We start from the raw sequence: 25,829 nt of genomic DNA, 5'->3' as shown, positions 1-25,829 counted from the left end.
GGGAATTTTAAAAATTGATTCATTCACTCTTAAGGACTGGACAAAGGTGGATACTATGTGGAAAACAGGTGATTTCAGAGGAGAATTGGGCAAAAAAGGATTTTATTGAGGGGGATAAGAGTAGAAGGGGTAAACGTAAAAGTGTTACCTCTTTTTGGATCTTTATAAAAATCGGAAAACTATGCATTATGTGACTTCTTACTAATTCTGATGTTTTACCCCTTCATAACTATTTACTACTTTGTGTTGGTTTACTAAAGCAAGGCCAAACAAAGGCACCACGGTTTGGTGGCTGTAAGATGACAAAATGTGGAAAAGTGGTGGAGGCGAAGCTCCTGATAAATAATTAGTAAATTAAAACCCCAAAATGTAGTTCAAACCATTAGTGTTATATTTTCTGGTTAATTCCCTGCAGTTGGCAGTCGAGCATTTAAGATTTGAGCTCCTACCTTGAGGGCCCGGAGGCCCAGGCTCTCCTGGTGGACCAGGTGACCCATCCTTGCCAGGTGGTCCTGGAGGACCTTGGAAGGGTGAAGCTAAGATCCCAGCAGGTGTTTTCTGTTGCATAGCAGCGCCAGAAACTTTCTCTGCAAGACAGGAAATTAATATATATAAAAAAAAAAAAACTGTAGAGGTAAAACACTTGGAGGGTGACATAAAGAGAGGGGGTGTTAAAAGAATGAAAACACATCAAATATATTAAATGTCAAACTATTTTTACCTTCAAAAATCCTTATTACTTCACTTTGGATAAAGATTTTGAGTTCTTCTGTAAAGCTGGGATCATCCTGTGTGAAGAGGGGATAAAAAAATAATTCTCTGACGCGTTTTAACTCAGGCATGATGGAATAAAAAATCCAATTAGGAGAAAACACAAGCTAAACCTTTATTCTCAGTCAAATGCAGGAAAGGACACACGGTGCCGATTATAGTTATCATGGCATGACAATTAAATAGATTTTCCCCTTTTTTGAAGCCATACACTGTCGAAATGAAGGAAAGAAAAAAGATACAGTTCTATACTTTAAAATTCTCCTCTAGGATCTCTTTCTACCTCAGCTCATGATCTGAGCTCAGCATGAAATAAAGCAGATTTAGCCAGGCATATTAAATTTGATAGTGTAACTCTCCAAAGGGCTATTACTTTATGTTCAGCACTGCAGTGATGCACCCTGAGCCACAGAGGAATTATGTTAGCTCTGTGTGCCTCTGAAATATCCTAGGCTATTATAAAGACATATAGTATAAATATAAAAACATCCAGAATATTTTAGCAGTAAGAAAGTCTATAAATCATTTGCTAAAGCAAGTTATTGTTACAGTCATGAATAAAATGGACTAAAGTCAGCCTGTCAGCATTTATTAATGGGTGGTCATATTGGAGAACTGGGTTAACTCATTGGAAGTGTGTAATATTTACATCTTATTGTGGTGAGGTCTTGTTTTTAACTAAGACATGTTCATTTAAACTTTGTGGACATTGACTGAAACATGTGACTTCTGAGTGTCTCCATGCCAGTTTCTCTCATTTATGGTGCTTTGTAATCTTTTATGAACCAAATTTATGCTTTGCTTTTTTTATAATAACATGTTTTTTGCCATATTTGCGTGGGAAAAGAAAACCACGATCTTAAATTTAGGGTTGAAACAATTAATCGGATTAATCGTGATTAATCGATCATTGAAATAATTAACAGCTTATTTACTAATTGATTAATCTTTTACTGGATTATAGAAACTGTAAAACATGCTTTTAGCTAATAGAACAACAAACTTAGAGCATCAATTATACCAAAATTGTAAAATCATATATAAACATCTTGCATTTGACATAAAAAAAAAATAAAAAATTTGTCTGTCAACATGCTCTATAGCTCCTAAAGTGGAAAAGTTTTAGTTTTACCGGGTTACATTTTGTAAAAAAAAAAAAACTTCTTTAAGGAACCTTTGGCTATCTCGCTATTAATCGATTTATCAAAAAAAATAATCAAGAGATTAATAAATTTGCAAAATAATCATTAGTTGCAGCCCGACTTAAATTGTATTTTACCATGGCTACCCAACATAGAGACAATTGTTTATTAGATTTTTTTTTATAATTTATTTTTCATCAAACCAGTTCCTAACATGGCAATTTACTATCTCTAATTGCAAAAATGTTGATGCAAGGATCTGATTCATGAAATGTAAATAAATATCAGCTTGTAGTACTGGTAATGTATCGCCTGGTCTCTGACCATGGCAGCTAAAAAAAGGTAAGCATGATGCGAGAATACATTTCTAATAAAATCCACAAATGGAAGAATAGCACAACCATCTTAAAAAAAAATGTAATCTAAATAATCGAAATACTTGTGATGGAATGTGCTTTAATGCTTGACATTTATTGAATGTGTAAATATGAGCTCATATACAGGTATAAAGAGCCAGTTTGAAATGGTATCTTATTCCAAACAGATAGAAACTGCTGTCTTACTATTATTACATTTCCAAGTAATTTGAAAAAAATGCTAGAGAAATTGTAAGAGTTTCCCCCCCCCCCATTTCTTTGGTGAAAAGAGTAGCAGATTGTTATCCTCCCCCACATGTTGCTTTATGCTGCTGGTATAATGGCTCAATAAGAAGCTTATAATCCTTTCAACTTTAAAAGAAATATTAATACGTATAAATCACTTTATTTCTGAGAGACACTTTTTTAACGCTGCTTTTCAACCAAAAATTATTATTAGCAATCATCCAGCTAACATTGTTTGTGATGCCAACTGTAGAGGAATTGCAAAATGATAGCCTATCAAAAACGTTGATGATATATGATTATTATTATAACTTTATAATAATGATTATCTGGGATCGTGTCATTCTACCTTTTAAATGTAAATACTGCCTTTATACTTCAATTCAGTATATGTAAAACATATTGATGGAACATAAGACAAATATAAACTACTTAAAACATATTTTTAGAAATTATGACAATTTTTTCCACGCTATTTAAGTCCATTTAAGAGATAAACGCCTTGAACTACAAGCAACGTGTATTTCAGTATGTATATTAAAACGTTGCTCTTCTAAAATAATAACATGTCCTGTCGTGTTTTTATTCTTCTGCTTTTCAATACCTCAGCAGAGTTTCTTAAACATTTTGGCTATCCTTTTTTCAGCAGTTCAAGTTGTGTTCAAGGTGCAGCTGCTCTGCGGGGCACACATATGCGATAGAAAAGAGGGGAGTGCTAACACTGTGAATGCTCTGGCAAACCTCTTTAACAAAAGGGAGCTGCTTTAACCCAAAATATCAGCAAATTGCACACAAGGTGATTTTTCGTTTTTGCTTTAAAGAATGTTGCCAAAGCTGCTTAGAAGCTGTTCTGGGTTTTACAGTTTTGGGTGAGCCAGATATTGAAGGTTACCGATCATTTTTATTAATTTTTTAATTAAAACCATTCTCTTTTAGCGGTATGCCTTGTCTGCTTTGGTGAACACCTAAAAGGAAAAAAAAAAAGCTGTAAAAATAGTTCTTTACTTATCCACATACAGTACATGTTGTTCCACTCAAAGGACTTTCAGTCTCAGGTTTATGTGAGTGAGGAACTGTTCCCAACTGCATTGCTTTCCAGGGCAGGATTCATAACAACGACACACAATAGGCTTCAATGTTGTATTGTTGCATTCAAAACAGCTTTTCATCACTCTGGATGTTATATAACTACAATGAGCGTAAAATGTGTGTGACAGATGGAGGTGTTTTCTCCGCTCTGCAGAGCTCTTGGCACGCCCACATATCTCTGTCTTTCCCTCTGCTTCCGACTCTCTCCTGCTTTGACCTTCTGTTACGCCTAGATGATCGGGAGTGGGAAGCGTTGAGCAGAGAATGAACAGTGAGCTCCCTGCTCAGCTTAGTTTGATATTTTTTTATGCAGAAAGCTGTAGATACATTGCTTTCCATCCAGGCAGGAAGAAGCTACACTGGTTATACAAACTGCAGTATCCTGTCAAATGACTTTAATTCTATAGGTACAGAATCTTTTCATGGGAAAAAAAGCATGTTTTGCAACTCACCAGCAGTTTTACACTGCCTAATTGTCCAGGGGGGCCAGGATCTCCTTTTCCTCCTGGTGGTCCCATTGGTCCAATGGGGCCAGGATCTCCTACACGACCTCTCTCACCTTGAACACCTCTTTCTCCTGGAATGCCTGGATCACCCTGTGGTTAAAAAAAGATGCTGATTTTGATAATATGGTCTTTGAAAATGCAACAGTAAAAATATCAATATAATATAATATCATGCTTGGGATTACGTGAAACTAGAAATTAGTCAAGACTTATTTGACTAATTTCAAAATCGGAAGTTAGCATATTACTGTATATGTTTTTACAAATTCTCACTTTTTAGCACTGGAACATGTGAAAAAATACAATATGTATAACAAAGTCTTTGATAGGGCTAGTAGATATGAAAGAACCAAAGACAGAACCATTAAAAGATTGGCTTTATATATGATAAAAAACTACGATCCTTAATACTGATTTGACTTCTTTAAAACATAAGAAAAAAAAATCATAGTTTCTGTGTGGATTTTGCCAAAGCTTGATGGTACTAGGCGGGCCTGGCCCAAAGGTTTATTGAACAGCACCTATTATAGCTTATGTAACACAGCCACATTAGTAGGTCTTAGCTTGGTCCCTGATATAGGAAAAAAAGGAAGACAGTTTAAACTGATCAACTTGTCTATACTTTCTACTGTTTACTCAGATTTGTCTGGCATCAAACCTATAAAGACAATGAAAATGGCTCCATTACGAATCCTATGAAAAATCCCCTATTGGACAGTTTTGCAGCACATTTCCCACTAATATGGATGTATGTAAATTTCTGCTGGGCTTGTAGTTGCAGAAAACCCAAACTGTAAGGCCTGATAAAGTCCCTAACCATGCCATGAACCATGATCCATTTTGTCAGTTTCTCTCACCTGCAGAGCATTCTTCTGTTGGTAAAAACGTTAAAAGTCTAATTTTCTCCTCTAATAGCAACATTTGAAAAAAAGATTACTGAGCAACTGTGACGAAGCTTGACAAACACAATGAAAAGCTGCACTAAGCGTTAAATGCCTTTCTTTCCGGTGCTCATGTGCTTGTGGGATTAGTAATATTTGTGCTGAAACGCACATTCATTGTGACTTTCATTACCATTCATTCATTTCCATTCTATGAACACATTTTTAGCATTAATGTTTGAACCAGCTTTTATTTGGAAAGAGTTATGCTACTTACACGTTCTCCTTTGGATCCCCTGTCACCTGGTACACCTGTGGATCCCTGCAGGAAAAAAAAAACACACAGACTTAAGAGCTTCACTAGAAAAGTAAAAGAAGTTTATCATCTATTTTAAGGAAGAGGTAACTTATAAAATCCTTAAAATTTTAGAGATGCACTAAGAAATTGGCTGATGAATGACCAATTTTACACTATTTCCACTGTAAAATCTGAAACACTCGCGGGACTATGGCTCCTGTTTGACCCTGTAGCCCCTCAGGCTTATCTCTGCAGAGAATCCTGCCCCTGTGACCCGTTCCCGGATAAGCAGAAGACGAGTACAAGTACATATTTTACGCATTATGATCAAGATAAGCCAGTCGCATCATGTGTGAACGCTACAGGTTACTCTGAGTAAAAGTGGCTACTGCATGAAGAAGACTCAGTTAGGTCATTTCAGTCTCAGTGAGGCATTCAGCCATTCACGCACATTCACACACTGATGGCGGCAAGCTACAGTGTAGCCATAGCTGTGCAGGGGCACACTGCCATTAAGACCTCTGAACATTATCTGTAAGCAATGGGGATGAAATATTGCTGAAGGACACGAAGACTAAGATGGATGAAACTGGGTTTCTAACATTGACCCTCTGGTTGGAGGACAAACTTCTGTACGTCACTGTATGTCACTATCGCCTCTAATAACTGAATTTTTTGTGCTAACACAAAATATTAGATGCTAAGGACAGTTTAAGATATGAAACTTTATGTAAAAGTTGTGTTGTGTGGTTTGCCTGCTTTCACACACACCGTGCATAGTACATTTTATTTTAAATATCTTTTATAAACAACATTTGATTGTTGAGTTAAGAGTTTTGAATAGTTTAAACGGACAAATGAAAAACAAATCAACAATCAGAGCTTTACTTTCTCGGATATTGACTTAAAAAGATAAAATATACAAGCTAAATATAATGGAAGCGTGCAAAAAAAAAAAAGCTATGTAAAGTATATTGTAATCCTTTTTAGTTTGTGTTAATTTAATAATGCTTGTATTCTTTGGATGGTTATGATCAGGGGTTTACTAGAATGTTTTTTTAATGTATTGTTTTATTATCCTATAAACATTTCAATTTGTTTTTTTTGCCATTTATCAAGGAAGCAGAAAATTAATTTATTCACAATTCATTTTTAAATAAACTGTCTGGATTTGGCTTAAACTGGTATTGCAGCTCAAAGCTCTATGAAGTCCTTCACTGTTCATTTTTCGAAAAACTCAAACCTGTCTCTCTCGAAAATGCATGACTCCAACAAACGTTGACTGTTTTCTAATGATTGTGCTTTGAATGCTTTAAACTCTGCTTAGCTTCTGCTGCTTGCATAACATTTCTCAGTATAGTGTTTAACCTTCTGCAATGTCACAGCTCCTCTCCATCACTCTAGATTTGTTTGAAAAAGGTCTGCTTTCCCACCAGCTGTCTCTACTGTACGGATGAGCCGCGAGGAAAATACCTGTCTCCGGCTTCATGTCACAACATCTTGAGTCATGCAGTCCCCTTCCTGTCACTCCTCATTGCTTCCTTTTACTTTGCTCATACTATTACCTCAGGGAGCATCTTTGTATCAATTTCCCGCTGGATTACAGGAGGCATGGAAAAGACATGACATCTGGCATGATGTGGTTTTAAAGCGGGCACCGCTTTGTGATGCCATTCTCCCTTGCCTGCTTTAATCTACAGCATGGTGTATTCCCCACTGTCTGATGGGAAGCTTAAATCTATCATCTAGCCCACTGAAATGTGCTTCCCTGAGCATTATATTAAACCTCAAAGCAGTGAGCAAGCAAACTATGAAGATGAGAAAAGCCACCTACTAGATGGCACTGTTGTTCCACCAGAATGTGAGCCTCTATGTAGATGGCCTCAGTGGAACACGCAGATTATAGTGGCAAAATATTAAATAATAAAAATGAACAAACAATAAAGCGTTAGGGCTGCTATTTAGGTGTAAGGTGAAAAACATCTTGTATATCTGGGCAAAACAGTAATAACTACAATCAGTCAAGTTTGGGTGTTGGATCATATAATGTGTATGGAGTGGCTATTCAAGCAGATCTGTTCTGCATCCTGCAGGACCGTTCTCAGTGCTCATGAAGTAAACAGCGTATAATAAATTTGATCAGCCATCTAAAAGCAGACTTTTTTCTGCTGGATTTGTTTCAACTCTAGCCAGGTTCACTAAGCGAAAAAATACATCATTAATTTGAAGTGTGTAACGCCCTCTATTACAAACGTTTTATCACTGTCTGAAAGCATTAACTGTATAATTAGGGTAGAAAGAATAAAAGTCAACAAAGCCTTAAACCTGCAGGATTCCATTTAGTTTCTATCGTTAAAATCTCAAAATATGCAAATCAGTTTAATGCAGTCCGCACGCTGATGCCGAAGGGGGGGATAAAAATCTGCTGCGCCATCTCTCTGTAGCCTGCTTGATGTAAAGCACTTTCTATAAGGGGATTTGCAACAACTCACCTTGTATCCAGGAGTTCCATCTTTTCCAGGCCTCCCCTGCTCATGAACCGCAACACAAACAAAGACATTTTGTATCAGCTCCCACCTTCGATTGGATCAGCGCTTTTGCACTCCTAGTAATCTCCACAGTTAATGAGATATCTCAACTGAGGGATAATGATCCTGATTGCTGAGTGAACACTGTTCCATTGTGCACTTACAGGGAAAATTACAGAAACCACCACTGATGGTAATTACATAGAGGAATGTGGGAATATAATCATCTACAGGACAAGTGGCAGATAGCATACGTATTTCATCCGTATTGTCCTTGAATCATGTTGGTCTTTTCTTCACAAAAGCTAAAATCAAGAACGAATCTAAAAGCGTAAAGAGGTGTGGACGTTATTGTAGGATCTGCTGATTAACAGAGTCGTGTCCTTACAGGAACACCTTGAGGTCCTTCAGGTCCAGGGAATCCAGTCTCTCCGATAGGCCCCCTCTCACCCTGTCAGAGAACAGAGACCATGAGGGTGTCAGTCTGCAGTGACAAAGGGATAATGCTGGGATTGACAGTTCAAAAGGAGTTTGAGGCTGCAGCTCACCGGTTCTCCAGGGATCCCTGGCTCTCCGCGACTGCCGGGCTTCCCCTGTCAATCACAGAGATAGTAGGAGAACATAGCTTGTTTGATAGGTCCTCAGTAGTGTTGTATCTGGGGGCTTCTATTTATTGTATGGCTGCACCATAATCCTCTATACTGTACACTCCAGTTTACAGTAGTATTCTAAGCCTAGTAGTCTATTATTACCTAACACATTTTTCAAAGTAATGAAACACAGCTGACCTTATGCAACCTGGGGTTTTAAACACAACAAATCAGATTTTACAAAGAAGCATGGCAAAAATAAGAACATTAAGTATAACAAATAAAGAGAATAATGAATACATTATACTCACTGAAGGACCAGTTCCCCCAGGGGGACCTGGGAGGCCGATATCACCCTGAAAAAAAAAAAAAAAAGATCAGGAAGATGAGAGAGAAATGGCACCAAAAGTATTAGAGTAACCTTTCATTTTCAGGACATATTGCAAGATATTGTTGATGGAGCACAGTGTAGTATTTAAACCTTTTCACAATTTCTAACATGAAAACTCAAAACCTGAATTAATTTAAGTCGGTTGTTATGAGACAGACCAAGACACAGAACAACACAGCTGTAATGTGAAAAGAAAATGACACAAAGTTGTAGTTAGGTTTGATAAATAATTTCTACCAACATGATTCAAAATTAATGATTTGGGACATTTTTCTTTGCAAACATTTAGGCTTATAATATGGTCCTTAAATGAGCAGATTTAAAGGCTGATACAAAGGCTGAAACTCTCACACCTCTTTGTTTATATTTACACAGTAAGCACTTATGTGCACATTTTAAACCACTGACGGTTCTAGAAGGAAAAAAAAAACTTGATGTTACAGAAGTTGATGCTCCTCTTCAGGAAAATGTATCTACACCAGCACTTGCAATTCACTGTGTGCTTTGTTAGCCATTACATTAATGCTTTGGCTCCAAATTGCAGTATATCCTCTCCGGAAATGTCGACTTGAAATTCCTCCAGGCGATATTTAAACCAAAACACAAGTAATTGAATTTCTCTAAAAAAAACATTTAGTTTCCCTGAAGCTGGCTCGTAACTTTAACTAGCACCTATAATGTTCACAGGGCTCGGCATTTATATTCTCCATAAGACGGATACATCCTTTCACAAAGAAGCACTTTCTAACTATGTATAATGAGAATTCTCCAGAGAGAATGCACATTTCGTGGTGTTGCAATCAGGGGAAGCTCATTTGCAGGAGAAAAACGCTTTTGCTGCCTACCTTGGCACCTGGAAGCCCTTCGAGCCCAGGTAAGCCCATGGGTCCCGGTTCCCCCTGTGAGAGAAAAACACACCACCTGTTGTGTCAAGCTGAAGAGGGCACTAATTATGTAGACTAGGAGCTGTTGCTTGCACCTATTTTGCAGCCAAACAGGGTGCTGTTTTTATCTCACATTCAACAAATGTACAAAATGTTGGCCGCAAACATAATTATAAAGCAACATGTTAATGCATAAACACATAACTAAATAAACAAGCAATTATAAACCAATTTTATGGTACTGTAAATACGCAGTTGTTTTCTAACATGTATTTAATGATGTATTTAGTTGCAGTGCAAAATTTTTATCATCAAACACATTTTAATATCATATAAAGATACATTAAGTGAATTGTTTTCGAATGATGATTTCATTGATCAAAGAAAAAGATGCTTTGAACCATACTGACCCCATCTGAGAAAGTGATTTGCAACAAAACCTGACAAATGCTTCTGCTATCCTTGTTGGAAATGACAGCCATCAAGTGTTTGTGATAACTGACAATTAGAGCTTAGGCTTCATTTGCATAATAGTCTCATGGAAGAAGAGTCTGTTTAAATCTTGGTTTTGACTAGGCCCTCGAAAACCATTTTATTTTTAAGTGGTTCAGTGGGAAACTTGCTGGGAACCTTTAGATAACTCTTTAATTAGGATAATATTTTGGTAACAGAATAGGCCTTTGTGTAATTTTGGGTCAGCAAAGTTTTTTCCATTGAAACTCTTCCATTAATTTCATTTTGGACTACTTATTTTACCATTGTTGAATTATGAACAGACAAATCAAAATTAGCTTCATTAGCCACTATCAAGTAAACAAACAGGGAATTTGACTTGATTTTAAGAGCTGACAGCAAACAGATGTTAAAAATAATAAAACAAAAAAATTCCCTCTAGGCAAATAACAGATAAAGGAAGCTGTATGTGCATTTAAGCGTTTACATTGTCAGTTTTCATGCTTCACATCTGTATATATTTTTTTCACAACTGAAAACTCAAGCTTTGTTTATTTTGTTGTTTATGTAGACAGCCTGGGGAAAGAAACCATATCTGTGACAGTTGGTTTCTGCAAAAAGGACTATGTATTGCTGACCTGAAGGTAAAAGTCTTTGAGTTTTTGTCCAGGATGTGTGGAGTCTGCATGGATGTTAAGAAAACATCAACAAGTGAGGCAGTAAGTGATTTTGATTATCGGTTGTGAATGCATTCTTTCAGTAATTGTGAGAGCTGGTCACACCTCGAAAGCTTTGCCATATTTTTCCTTTTCCATCTTTTCTTGAATTTCTTTTGATGATACCAGTTTGGATGTTAACACCTTTTTAGCCTAACTTTGTGTTGTCAGACATGTTTTGAGCAGGACTTCTGTTGATTCTCTTTTTCTGGTGCTAAGCGGGACTAGGTGCTGCTGGCTGAAAATAGAATTACAATAAAAAAAAAAACGCATTTCTAGGTTGTCTAATATTGAAATATGACTGATCATATAATACATGTAATTGGTAAGACAGAAGAAACTTGTAAGACGTACTGTAGCTTTGGGTTTTTATAAGATTTATGCATTTCCATATAGGGGGAAAATAATTTTTCACTAAATTGTAGAAAGAAACAAAGTGTGTCTGTTTGCATATCCTGCCATTGCTAGATTTATCTCTCTACTTTTATCTGTAGTCCTTGATTGATGCATGTCTCCATCTATTAATTTGTTTCAAACAGCCCTGGGAGAATAGCTTCAGATATTCAAATACACACTCTTACAGTATGTAGGCTACAGAACCATTAGCTGAAAAAAAGCCCCTTTCACAATAAGACTTTATTCTGCTCTAAAAATAGAGACCCATTCTCTGTTCTTGAGCAACTGATGGCCTCTATCTACCTCCTCTTGCTCAGGCTGCCATGGAGAAACACCATTACACACAACAGAGAAGCAACCGGTGCCGACAGAGATGAATTGTCCGGGTAATTGTCACACATGCAGATTGTCAGGAATAAGCTATTGTGGCTAACGGGAAAAAGGAGGAGAGTGGACGAGCCAGAGGATCAGCTGTGAGACGGATTGGGGCAATTCCACTGTGGCTCTGTAGCCCGTCTGCACAATTTATAAGGATGTCAAATTAACATTCTGGTGAAAAATCACTGTGTGACCAGCACAATGACAAATGCAATTGGTCCCATGGGGAAGAGGAATTCAGGGTGACGTCAGAAAAGTCGAGACTGTTCTATGTCTGTGTGGATTGCAAATGGATTGTTTTCCCAATTTAGTACAAAAGCAAGTAGGTAAGGGGCACATTTGAAATGAAGTTAGTTGTTGTTAGTTCCCAGAGGTATGACATTATATTGCGTACATAGGCCTCATATATTTCGCAGATAAGGTAATTTCTTTTCTTTTCATTGTACTTTGTAGTTCCACTGAAAGATGTTAAATGCTCTGACTCAAGGCTTTTTGACTTGTGTTAAACAGTAGAAAATCAGGGAGACAATGAGGATAGGTAGCTATAAGTTTTCCCTCTGTAATTCATATGAAAAATAAACATTTCAGAACAGACAACTTTACTCACAATAGCTCCTTCGTCTCCCTTTGGACCCTTAAAAGAGAAAGAGACAAGAAAGAACAATTACTTCCAGAGATTTGATAACTACAATCCCTAAAGGCCTGACAGCCGTCCGATGTATTATGTAGTTATTGATTATAGCGGGTAAAATTCATAGTAATTCATTGATGCCTTTTTTTTCTCCAAGTTTGTCATAAATGATGAAAATACTGCAATTGTGTTTCTGGGATAAATCAAGTAATCCAGTGTAGGTTTGATGGAGGCTATACTAACCGAGGTCTGCAGTTTTTGAATTGAAAAAAAAAAAGAAAAGATAAATTATCTGTCCTGTCCTTAACACTGATGAGGAAGCTCTCTTATTGATTGCTCCAGAGGCGCTGCTGGGCCGGTGATAGATGCAGTACAGGCAGTAGCATTCTGAAGATTTACCAGTGGTTCATGTGCATTGTGCACCATGGGACAGCACAACGTCTGCTTTTTGTCACCTCCTTAAGTGTTCATTTTAGCGAAAGGATGCCTGCAGGGCCAGTGACTTAATGTCTCCCTGGACTGGACAAGATTACAAACTGTCTGATAAGGCAGGAAAGGAGGGTTGCAGCGATAAGCAAATCAGGCCACTTGGCACCGCGGAGAGCATGGGAACTTCTAAAGTTCATTTTGCATTTCAATGATGTTGTGTGTCCCGGCATGGATCAGAGGCACCTATTTGGGAGTCAGGACGCCTCTTGGCCCTTGCCAACCCTCAGTGATTGACTGTGATATAAGAGCTTCAGAGCCACGATAACACAGGAGGGTCGGTCAAGATGTTTGTTATTCAGATCTCACAGGCTCCCCAGCTTATACGGTATCAGCATGCCTTTTTGCTAGTGTCCCTTACAGCACACTTTGAAGGATTTACCTGAGGCACAACAACACTTACCGGGGCACCAGGTGCACCAGGGGGTCCTAAAATAGCTCCACCACTCTGCAAAGACATTTCTTTATATAATGACAAATATTTCACAACACAGGTCAAACTCAATTCACTGAGAGGTATTGTACCCTCAAATTCAATAAATCCAATTAACAAAACGAGTTAAAATCTATATTTTTACCTGGAGCTTGTACAGACTGCTCATCCCCTTCCCCTCCACATACGGCACACCCTAAAACACAATCAGTGAATCAGACAACCTCTCTGCAAGAGTTCTTTGGTTTCAGGCAGAGAGAGCCTTTACAGAAAACTGTGCTTAGGTCTTGAGCAATTACAGAGAGCTAAGCTTTTAAAAGCTACATGAGAAGGATCAATAGCTCATTTAGGGACTACATGGAGAAAGAATGAGTAAGAAGGTAAAAAAGGAGTAGAAAAAGGAGAAAACAGATTTTTCTTGTACCGAAAACAAGGTGTCAGACATTAAAAAAGTATTTTAAAAAGAAAAAGATTTGGGTAGGAGAACAAGGTAATCTTAACCTTTTGGGTTAGTGTTATAAGAGGAGTTTTTTTTTAGTGATGGATTTATAAATGGGAGCTAATGTAAACCAAGAAGAAGTCAAGGTTCTCATTTAGAAGCAAGTGAAGGCCTGTGCCCTTTTCAGGCCACTCAGCCATCCCCTTTCTTCCCAAGCAGCAGGTTTATAGGACCAAGGTGTGGCGGGGTGTGTGTGTGTGTTGGGGAAGTGCACGGCAAGTTCAAGGAGACAGCAAATGAATTATAGATTTGCCACTGGAAGTGCTTACTCACTCGTCCTTTAAAAGGGATGAACAAGACTCAGTGCTATTAAGAATATGATCCACAATTTCATCATGTTTGCACTTGTTTGTCAGTTGTGCTTCGTTATTAAGGGAAACGCTGAACAAGTAGCAAACACATGAGTCTAACACAGTAACCTTTAAAATGTTCTCATGAGGACACCAAACCCATGACCTTTGTGGAGGTTATGGGCATTATGGAAAACTAAATCTTGTGAGCTTCAGATACTTACTGGAGGACCTGGAAGTCCTTGTCTGCCTGGAGGTCCTTCATTTCCCTGCAAAAATAAATGAAGGAAAATCATAATGATAACAGAATAAGAGTTCATAGTTTTACTAAAGGCCAGATAGAGCTTCTTTAGAAAAAAAAATAGACATAATTTATTTTCTTATATTGACCTTGAATAAACAGACATAATGTTCAAATCTTGTTGAAACGTAAAAACTGTAATAAACTTTAAGCATCAAGTCTCAAGTCTGATAGAGAATATAATGAGCCTCTGAAAGAAAAATAATTATGAATAGCAGTTTTCAATTCACTGAAAAATAAAAGAAAGCTATAAAATAATGGTTTTCAAACAAATTACTAAAAAAATATAAATAATGTGTTTTGGGTTCAAATTAAGCACCTTTCCAGGAAAGGAGCTTTCTTTTATATTTCAGAAGCAGGAGAACAATGATTTACATGTTTTGTCCAAATGTTCCTCAATAAAACTACAGTATCTAATAAATATATAGTGCATTTGTTTATTGATGGGCATTTAACAATATGTTTATTTAATTTGCTTAAAGGGCAAGTAACTTCATCTGTGCTGCTTCCCGTTGGTGGTCAGAGGGCTACTGGTAGCCTCCCTTCTGTAGGTCTAAGGCAGGCATCCCCAAAGTCGGTCCTTGAGGACCGCTGTCCTGCAGGTTTTAGAGGTTTCCTTGCTTTAGCAGAGTTGATTATGATGATTGCAGTTGAACAAAAGCCTGTTAATGAGCTTTCAATTAAAATCAGCTGTGCTGGAGCAAGGAAACCTCTAAAACCTGCAGGACTTTGGGGATGCCTGGTCTAAGGCTACAAAGCATATCACCAGCATGTAAATGTGGGCCTGATTGGGGGACTAACCAAATGTTGGGGTCCTAGGATGATAAAGTGCTACATAAGTACAAGAAATGTACCACCCTCATTACCAAGACCCTTTCCCCCCCACACTTGGTGTCTCCCAAATGCAAGTTGTGTACATTCCAAAAAGAGATAGAGCTAAACTTTATCACATACATATTATCCATAACTCCAATTAAAACCATGCACTGACATGCCCCCCCCCCCCCCCCCCCCCCCCCAAAAAAATAAAAAAAAAATACTGCCACCCCAAATTGATCATAATACACAGATAATCCTTTCTCAGTCTATTCTTAAGGTTAAAAAAAATCCACAAAGTACCACATTATTTTTCAGTTTTCAGCTTTCCTAAAATGTTTTAAAATGTTTCTGACATCTCACTCTGTCAGCAAAAACAACTATAATTGACTTCAATAACTGTAACTTTTCTTTTGAAATGTAGCTAAAATAATCTCTAATGTCTTTTGCTGCATCTCTGCGACTCTAGGAAGGATGACTCATTTGAAACAATTCTGCTTTTGATATTCATCAACATTTTTGAAAGATATTTTCTACTAATTTAACATTTTCTCTTCTGTTACGTTGTTGTTAAATCTAGCAATACTTTCATTGAAGTTACGGAGAAAAAAGCAGTAAAATATTTAATAGTCAGCCATTTAAAAGAAAAAAAAAATCAATTACAGATTTCTTTTTTTATTGACCTACAAAATTGTGCGCATAAGAAACAATATTTTTATGAAGTAATATTTCATAGAAAGCAACAAATCGTACTTTTTCTCCTTTTGATCCTTGTGGACCCACTGGACCAGGTCTACCTACTAGTCCCTGCAAAAAAAAACAACAAACAAACAAGACAACGAAACAGTAACCCATGAATTAAAGCTTTGAAAACCGACAAGAAAAATAGTGCAATAATTTCAAACCTTTACTAGCATTACTATAATACGTTTTATATTCCCAATTAATTGAATGAGAGATTTAAAATATTCCACAATAAAACCAGAAGGAAATAGAATCAGATTGAAAGAGACACATCTCTAAACTATTTAGGAAAGAGTCCCAAAGGATAGTGGAGTTCCTTGCTTATAAATTTAGTTTCCCTTTTTACTGCGTAGATTGGAGATAACATTTGTATCGGCTTATAAAGTCAGGAGGCTACAGTTAAAAGAAGGTTTTATTGATATTTGGTTCCTTCTGGCTTTTTTAATTTCTCAGAAGTGCTAATGAAACTTCAAAAACAGATTCTCATTTTGTTACAGTCTTAGAAAATGTATAATTGATGAGCCTAACTGTTTGAGTAAATATTGTAAAGATGCGGAATCTGTGAAGGCGTTTGTGTACATTTTCAGGCTTCCCAACATTTTAACTGTATCATTCTTCAAAAAACCTATTTTCAAACTGCATTTCATATCAAAGCAAATCATTTCAAAGACCCAGCTTCATAAATCTGACAGAAATTGTGGGGCTTGGTCTTAAAGCATTATTATTGGGCAGCAAGCATGACCACTTTGATCCAAACCTCAGGTGATGTATGTTGTCGGCTAGATTTAAAGGTGTCTGTCGGTTCTTTTCTGGCTCCACACCTTCAGTTGAACTAAACCATATACAATAAGCTTTACTCAGTAAAAAACTCACTTAAAATATCAGGAGAGTCAGTGATGTTCTTGATATTTCTGTTTTTAGTCTCATTTGTCTCAACTATATATTTACACCTGAACATCTAATTGGATTGTTTCATATCTAAAAGAAAATTATTGCTGCTTCCATTTCAGACAATTAAGTTGCAATATTAATTATTGCATATTGTCAAGTTCTTGGAAAGATACGCATTGATAACGATCTTGCTGTGTTTGTTGTGATCAGAGATGGCAAAAGTACTCACTTTCCGTACTTGAGTAAAAGTACAGATACTTGTGTTAAAAAATACTCTGGTAAAAGTGGAAGTACTGATTAAACTTCTTTACTCAAGTAAAAGTAACAAAGTACAGGCTTGTAAATTTACTTAAAGTATAAAAGTAAAAGTAGAAACCACTTTTTTCATGCCGTTGCCTACATTTTAAATGGATGTCTGCCAATAGGACTAGATCTCCGTTGTGTTCATTTTCAATCATCTCGTGGTCCATGCTACTATGCTAACGCCACCGCCACCAAGCTGCAATGATTTGCCGACAATGAATACCGCCGAATCTGTCGATTCAGCTTGTAGTGGTGCGTCAAATGCAACGTAGATTCCCATCCAATTAGATTGAATTTGGTATTGATGACGTGAAAAATAATAACGGTAACTCCATTGAAATGATTCAAAACTAAAGTAACGAGACAATTTTTTAAAATGTAAGGAGTAGAAAGTACAGATATTTGTGTAAAAATGTAAGGAGTAGAAGTAAAAAGTCGCCATAAAAATAAGTCGTAAAGTAAAGTAAAAATACCAGAAAAATCTACTTGAGTACAGTAATGAAGTATTTGTACTTAGTTACTTCCCATCTCTGGTTGTGATCATATAAAGTGCTTGTTTTTCAGGTAAGACACAAGGAAATTTAGCAGATTTATAGGATGTCCATTCCATCCATCTTCCCCTGCTTATTTCATAAGGATCACGGTGGGGCCAGTGCCTATCTCCAGCAGTCTATAGGCATAAGGCCAGATTCACCCTGGACAGGTCGTCAGTTTGTCACTGGGCAACTTCTATAAAGTCATGTTTTGTAATTTATGAAAGTAAGTATTATTTTTTACCCGTGCAAAGCAGATGATAACAAAGGATTAGGAGTGCAAAATCAGTGGACAGCAGTTGCAAACATTTTTTTCCTGTTTGTGCCTTCATTAATATCTAGAATATGGCAGAAAGTTATGGGTGGAGGGGGCAAAAACAAAATTATTATAACCTGCAAAGCGATTTATTAAACCTGCAAGTGATTGTGTGCTCAGTTCTTGCATCTATCTTTAACAAGAATTGAGAAAGCTTCCTGGAGAGGTGGCGAAACGTCTTCAAATCTTAAAAACCAAGTCCAGTGGATATTTTTTGAATTTTTACGGAATGACTATGACCTGGATGACTGAAACTTGTTAAAGATCAGTATCTTTAACAAGTTTGAAAGTCAGCTGCAAACTTCAACAGGAACAATTCCTGTTGTCATTACGGGCACTAAGACAGCATTGGCATGATGAGGCATAAGCCACATTTCTATATGCAATTAAAACAAACAAAAAATACTTGTAGCATGTTTATAAAACACAAAACGGAATAATAACCACCAATAGAAAACATCACAGAGCCTGTAAATGGGAGGGAGGATTAGAGGGATTTGTTGCCCCTTCAACGTCCACACAAAGCAGTTATGTGGTTTTAAATAGTAACTATTATCCTCTTTTATCATTTGAAGAGTGTATTCCGAGGAAATAAATCCAATTGTTTATAATGTAATCATGCTGTAAATCTTAGTTCTTTGTCAGAGGGGGGGTCACAAAGATGCTCAGAGTCTCTTCTAGGTTTTATGATTGATTTAAAATTTTTTGAATTATCGGTAAACCTTTTTTAATTTTTGTAGTACCTCGAAATACTTTTGTAAAGTGCTTTTTGAATGATTATTATCATTGTTACCCTCAATCGAAGACATGTTTTGTTTTACGTCCCCTCTCAAACTCCCAGTAGCACATACGTACCATGTGCTCACTTAAAGGAAAAGTCCGGTCAGCAAAGAATGATCAATGGATCATTATCTATAACTAAAACTAATAGGATGGCAGGGATTTAACGAATTTAGCGTTAATCAGTAAAAAAGAAAAATAGTAATTTTCTTCGGGATCTCTGAGAGCTGAGATCATGACATCTTCCGGCAGTGACATCACGGTGCAGTAGCCGAGCGCCATTCTCTCCGCTTTACAAGCAAAATCAATGGGAGCTACCAGACACGCCTGCAATCAACAACAATTAATTAAGATTTTGAGACTTAACCATTGAAAATCATGAGAGCTATAGTTAAACTGACAATGCCTACGTGCATGGCAGTTGGATGTTTTAATACATCGGGTAAAAGTGAAAAAAAATTAGTTATGTCACCTTTCCGATTCATGATCCTCCACGGACGGGTTCACCATCAGATTGCCAACTTGAAGAGGAAGGATTTGCCATCAAACTTCTGGCCAGAAAAAATGCGTAATATGTAGCCAATGTTTCAAAGAAGAATGTTTTCAAGATGACTTGGATCATATTTAAAGTACTTTCAGAAGTTTGAATTCTGAATTGGACCAGACTTTTCCTTTAAATGGGACAGCTCAAACTTGTTTACACAGCTCATCCTTTTGCACACAATCTTTGCAGATCACCTTATTTTGGATTCTTTGAAGATCCCACCTTACATCAATAGGGTAAGAACGTTATTTTTATTATGATATCACCATTTCTTTGTATCTTCCTTTTTTTTTTCTTTCCAGATGTAAGGATTAACAGGCAGTCTGGGGATGAAGCTGCAATGCTCAATTTGTGGTCAGATAATTATCAGCCAAATTAATTCAGAAGTAGGTCATCCGGTTAGTTTCTATTTAGCTTAAAGCATCTTTAAGTCTATGTAAAGTAAGACAGCTTTTTCTTTGTTTTGTATGAGATTAAGGATGCTATCGTTGGGTTTAAGCTGCATATTTAGCAGATGTGCAAATTGTGTAGCAGGAAAAACAGACGTCTGAGAGTTCCAGAAGACATGCTGCAGACGTTTTTTTTTTCATCATGTAGCCACCTGTCTTAGCAGGGGATAAAACCATGCATGCTATAGTGTCAAATGCATAGACCTGTTTTCTTGAAGCATTATTTTCATTCGATTTTTTTTTCAATGCAAATGAAAAGCATGGGACCTACACATAAGTCTTAGGAGAAATTAAAATTCATCATAATTTTACATAATTCTCCAAAGTTTGCAGAAAATTTTAACTTCTACAGATTTTTCCAATTATTTTCTGCATCCAAAACAGGTATTATATTAAAGAAAATGTAATAATGTTGTTAATCTTCCATTAGCAATGTCTGGGAAGTGGACATACTTTAGATATTAAATTTGCAGTACAGTTCAGGGATGAGGCAATGGCACAAACTCTCTGTTCTTTTAACACAATGCAGGCTTATTACACATGGGAGTCATGCGTGGACCTGATTACACTCTGGTAAAAATAAACCCAGTGTACACTCAATTATTCCCTGTGTGGGATAAGTGCCATTCATCTGAGTGGTCACTGCTTGGTCTCAGTATATTGCAACATCATTCAAAATCCCTGGAAACTGATGGATGCTCTGCAGTCATCAAACTTCCTTCATACGTTCAAATGGGTGTTCATGTCAGAAACTTATTTTATAAAAAAAAAATGTGACCCAGCTTAGTTATGGTGCATATTTTTTATTCTATTTTAAACGTTAAAAAAAAGAAATTCCTACCGGTGCTCCTGTTCGGCCAGCCACACCAGGAAGTCCTGGAGCTCCAGGTGGCCCCTGCAAAAATAATCAAATATTTTTAAATCAAATTCTAATAACATCATGGCAATTGACACATTCTTAAGGAGACACAGAGAGCATCAGCATTCACCTAAGCAAACTCTTCAGTCAGTTACAAGCACTGTGTTGTCTGCACATCTGTTCAGGAGCACATGTTTATAAAATGAGAGATCAACTTCACTTTGAAAACCAAGGTGCTGTGAGTTTTAACGATCCGCCACCTTATGTGAGAGGTATAAAATCCGTTTATTTGAGTGTTTCATCTGTAAAACTGACACAAGCATCTGGACACATTGACTACACCAAGAAGTCATACACTAGAGCACAGAATAATGTTGAAAGTATTGCTTTTAGTGCACAATCTAAATATACGTATATGAGCAGGTCATTTAAGTATTTACCAATTTCATCAGAAATGTTAAGTTCAATGGTTAAAAATGACGTACAGTTTTATCTACAACATTTATGTAAAAAGCTAAACTTTTTGAATAAATAAATAACTAAAATCAAGTAGTTTATCTTTTAAAAAACAGGTCAGTAAAGCTTTTATTGCTAAATGCTACAAAAAGAAATAAGCTGAAATCTATTTTTACAAGGAGGCAGCTTTAAAAATCATTTTTAATTTATTTTATGGGACAAATGTAATGAGCTTATATGATAGATTAACATATAATTTTTTTTATTTTTTACAAAAACTGCACATTTTGGAAAAAAAGATGTGGAAAGTAAAAAAAAAAAAGAAAGATTACTTTATTGTATTATTTGAAAATCTTACAAGAAAACAATCACTAAAATAAATTATAAACTGTCAAACGATTTAGATAGTAATCTTAAATTTGCCTGCAGTGTCGGCAAATGTATTTAAAGTGCGTAGTTTTTAATTTCATAAACAATCAAATCTATTTACACTCTCCGGCCACTTTATTAGGTACAACTGTCCAACTACTCATTAACACTTAATTTTTAAGCAGCCAATCACATGGTGGCAACTCAGTGCATTTAGGCATGTAGACATGGTCAAGACAATCTCCTGCAGTTCAAACCGAGCATCAGTATGGGGAAGAAAGGTGATTTGAGTGACTTTGAACGTGGCATGATTGTTGGTGCCAGAAGGGCTGGTCTGAGTATTTCAGAAACTGCTGATCTACTGGGATTTTCACGCACAACCATCTCTAGGGTTTACAGAGAATGGTCCGAAAAAGAAAAAACATCCAGTGAGCGGCAGTTCTGTGGGCGGAAATGCCTTGTTGATGCCAGAGGTCAGAGGAGAATGGCCAGACTGGTTCGAGCTGATAGAAGGGCAACAGTGACTCAAATAACCACCCGTTACAACCAAGGTGGGCAGAAGAGCATCTCTGAACGCACAGTACGTCGAACTTTGAGGCAGATGGGCTACAGCAGCAGAAGACCACACCGGGTGCCACTCCTTTCAGCTAAGAACAGGAAACTGAGGCTACAATTTGCACAAGCTCATCGAAATTGGACAATAGAAGATTGGAAAAACGTTGCCTGGTCTGATGAGTCTCGATTTCTGCTGCGACATTCGGATGGTAGGGTCAGAATTTGGCGTCTACAACATGAAAGCATGGATCCATCCTGCCTTGTATCAACGGTTCAGGCTGGTGGTGGTGGTGTCATGGTGTGGGGAATATTTTCTTGGCACTCTTTGGGCCCCTTGGTACCAATTGAGCATCGTTGCAACGCCACAGCCTACCTGAATATTGTTGCTGACCATGTCCATCCCTTTATGACCACAATGTACCCAACTTCTGATGGCTACTTTCAGCAGGATAATGCGCCATGTCATAAAGCTGGAATCATCTCAGACTGGTTTCTTGAACATGACAATGAGTTCACTGTACTCAAATGGCCTCCACAGTCACCAGATCTCAATCCAATTGAGCATCTTTGGGATGTGGTGGAACGGGAGATTCGCATCATGGATGTGCAGCCGACAAATCTGCGGCAACTGTGTGATGCCATCATGTCAATATGGACCAAACTCCCTGAGGAATGCTTCCAGCACCTTGTTGAATCTATGCCACGAAGAATTGAGGCAGTTCTGAAGGCAAAAGGGGGTCCAGCCCGTTACTAGCATGGGGTACCTAATAAAGTGGCCAGTGAGTGTAGATTCCTGCTCCTTAAAAAAAAAAAATCTTGCAATTGCTGTTATAAACTCTGAATATAGACAAATACACATAACATGCTTTGTTCAAAATATTGTGGGTTCTTTGAGAAGGACACAGTGCTCAAGCTGTGTTGTGGACAGACTTTAATAGCTTTTAGTGAGAAATGGAGAGGCTCTATAATAAGATGAGAACATCCATGGTGTCCGGCTAAATGTTTCTGATTAGTTTTAATATTAGAAAAACGATATGCCTGGTAAATATGTAAATAATGGTTTGTTTTTGAATAACAATACCATCAAAGCATTATTGAAATAAAGATTCAAACCAGCGTAGCGATATATGAAAAATAACTGTACTCTTGAAAACTGGTTGTATCATTCTTGGTAAAAAAAAACAAACAAAACAAGGACCTTAAATAATGAATTGGATAGTTTTGGGTGAAAAAACAATCCAAAAAATAAAGCAAAGGAAAAAAACATCTTGACATCTCAATCCGATTTAAGTCGGAAGTTTAAAGGAATAGTACACCCAAAACATGATTAGCCTTCATTTTCTACTCACCGCCATGCTGAACAACACTCTGGAGTACTTTTTTGATATCTCAAATGCATCTGGAGATCTGGGAGGCTTCTTGCTGTCTGCTGACATTCAAATAATGGAGGTCTATGGCGCCCGAGACAGAAAGGTCCACAAAAGTCCACAAAAACGTGTCAATATTCCTCCATACTGCTCGTCCAAAGTAATCCAAGTGTCCTGAGTGGGTAGCATCCAGAATTTACTCGAAACGAAGTCATTTAGATCGTTTTAGAGCCTAAACAGTAGTGTATAGGATTTCCTAATAGCGCCCCCATGCGCGCTCACGATTCTACGGAAGCCGGCAGACCAAACCAGCGCATTCAGCTCGGCAAAGAACTCATGCTCTTCCTCAACACTGAAGTCCTCAGACATTTTTCTTTTGTTGTTTCTTTCTTTGCACAGGTAAACAGCACATTTCTTCTTCTACGCTTGCATTATCGGCAGAGCAGACGCTGAATGCGCACTTTCTTCCGGTTTGGTCTGCCGGCTTCCGTAGAATCGTGAGCGCGCATGGGGGCGCTATTAGGAAATCCTATACCCTACTGTTTAGGCTCTAAAACGTTCTAAATGACTTCGTTTCGAGTAAATTCTGGATGCTACCCACTCAGGACACTTGGATTACATTGGACGAGCAGTATGGAGGAATATTGACACGTTTTTGTGGACTTTTGCGGACCTTTCTGTCTCGGGCGCCATGGAACTCCATTATTTGAATGTCAGCAGACAGCAAGAAGCCTCCCAGATCTCCAGATGCATTTGAGATATCAAAAAAGTACTCCAGAGTGTTGTTCAGCATGGGGGTGAGTAGAAAATGAAGGCTAATCATGTTTTGGGTGTACTATTCCTTTAATCAGGCAACTGTGGAACTTTAGTGATGTTTTTTTTTTTATCTTGGTATATAGATGTTGGCTGGTGTGCAGGTTTCCTGCTGCATAATCCAAAGCTGCTATAAACTGATATAGCACTGATATTCTCCCCTTTTGGACTTTTCTTTGAGTTTTCAGTTATTCATGTAATTCTGTTTTGTTGGTCATTGCTTTCTTTTCCATATTTAACCTGTGTTGCATTTTTTTTGAGGTACTCTCTGTTGCCTCCTTGTGCCAGTCTTCTTTCCCCTTAGCTCTCTTCTAGTTACTTCTATCCACACCTGCTCCATATCAGCTGATTAGTCTATTCTGTGTTCTTTCCCATTTAAACACCTCCTCTTCTGTTACTGTTTGCTAGTTTCTTGTTGTTACTTTGCTCCCCATATGTGTTTGCCCCTGACGTCTCCTTATTTTTGGTTTACTGTATTTTGGTCCTCGGATTTGGTTTCCGTTTCCTTTTTTTTATTAATTCAGCAAAGCTAATCTCTGCCTTTGGGTCCTCAACTAACTTCCTACAAACCTGACAATCTGCTCCAGAATATAATTCATGATTCTATCACAGTACAACCAAAAGGATTGACTCTCATATTCCAGAATTCATTACACATTTTACTGTAGATGTAGGAGGACATACGGCTTCAGAAAAGTTCCATCTTTGTCTTATCAGTCCTGAAATATTTTCCAGAAAGTCTCAGGGATTATCAGGATATGTTGTCAGGTATGAGACAGGACTTATTCTGTATTGGGTAAGCAGAGGTTGTGACTTTGGGATTCTCACTCTGTTTCTTATTGCTGGGTGATGAAAACTGATGATATCTCAGGTAAGTGAGGCCTGCCGAGCTTTAGATATTGCCCAAGGTTTTTCTCTGACCTCGAATTAGTTTCAAAGAACTCTTGGTAGACCACTCCTGGGAATATTCATCACTGCTAAATTGTTCCACACTATAATTAATATGATTCCATAAGACCTTGAAAATAGATTTTTAATATTTTCACAGAAAATAGAAATAAAAAACATTTATTTTAATCTGTGATTGAAGTTTTCAAGACGATGTGTTAATATGTTGCTTTTGAGATCTCTAAGTCTACTTAGTCCTGTCTAATGAGTTGTTTAATTTCTTAGCCCTGAATATATTTTCATAATGAGGCCTGGGTTTAAATGGTGTAAGGTTCTGTAAGACCTGATTAATTCCTGATTTAATAGGAGGACTTGCTGTATTATAGTGCCACATTTTGCCAGGCTGGTTTGGAACAGTTTATTTCTTACCCGATAAGTGACATCATGCTTTTTTTATTTACTTGGGCCTACTTTGTTAAGTAAAACTTGTTATATGACCTTATAAACCTAAATTTAACAAAAAAGCAAAAGCAGAATACATCTGTGAGTTTTTTTTTCTCACAGAACTGTATTTAAATTTGTCTGAAAACCTCATTTCTCAATGTCAGTGCCCCTTCCAGGCGGCCTGATGACCGGTAGACTAATTTGCTGGGGTATAGATTTCACTTACTTACCTCGTCACCTTTATCTCCAGTGGGACCTGGGAACCCTCTCTCTCCTTTTACACCCTGCAGAGTGAGCAGAATCAGTGAAGTAAGGAAAAATTTATGTTTTTCTCAGACCCTACAGAAGTCTCAAACTAAAGGCTGATAGGTGTAAAGGGTACATTTCAAAATGCCTCTTCCAGTGCACAACTTGAAATTGCTGAGCCTCTTTCACTG

General features: G+C 37.3%; 1 protein-coding gene across 1 annotated transcript in view; it reads right to left on the bottom strand.

Annotated features, from left to right (window-relative positions):
- Positions 1–25,829, bottom strand: part of LOC119790728 (collagen alpha-1(XIX) chain) — a 178,731-nt gene that overhangs the window by 14,591 nt on the left and 138,311 nt on the right. Inside the window, exons 35-50 of the mRNA XM_038296417.1 lie at positions 25,623–25,676; positions 20,483–20,536; positions 15,835–15,888; positions 14,189–14,233; positions 13,321–13,371; positions 13,146–13,190; positions 12,233–12,259; positions 9,644–9,697; positions 8,719–8,763; positions 8,366–8,410; positions 8,206–8,268; positions 7,782–7,817; positions 5,269–5,313; positions 4,057–4,200; positions 722–788; positions 450–587 (exon numbers count right to left, since the gene is read on the bottom strand). Of these exons, the coding sequence (XP_038152345.1) occupies positions 450–587; positions 722–788; positions 4,057–4,200; positions 5,269–5,313; positions 7,782–7,817; positions 8,206–8,268; positions 8,366–8,410; positions 8,719–8,763; positions 9,644–9,697; positions 12,233–12,259; positions 13,146–13,190; positions 13,321–13,371; positions 14,189–14,233; positions 15,835–15,888; positions 20,483–20,536; positions 25,623–25,676 (967 nt within the window). The remainder of the gene's footprint in view (positions 1–449; positions 588–721; positions 789–4,056; positions 4,201–5,268; positions 5,314–7,781; positions 7,818–8,205; positions 8,269–8,365; positions 8,411–8,718; positions 8,764–9,643; positions 9,698–12,232; positions 12,260–13,145; positions 13,191–13,320; positions 13,372–14,188; positions 14,234–15,834; positions 15,889–20,482; positions 20,537–25,622; positions 25,677–25,829) is intronic.

The sequence above is a fragment of the Cyprinodon tularosa genome, unplaced genomic scaffold, assembly GCF_016077235.1.
Source record: "Cyprinodon tularosa strain WSP-4 unplaced genomic scaffold, ASM1607723v1 ctg37, whole genome shotgun sequence".
In the NCBI taxonomy this organism is placed as follows: Eukaryota; Metazoa; Chordata; class Actinopteri; order Cyprinodontiformes; family Cyprinodontidae; genus Cyprinodon; species Cyprinodon tularosa.
This window is presented reverse-complemented; position numbering and strand designations above follow the sequence as displayed.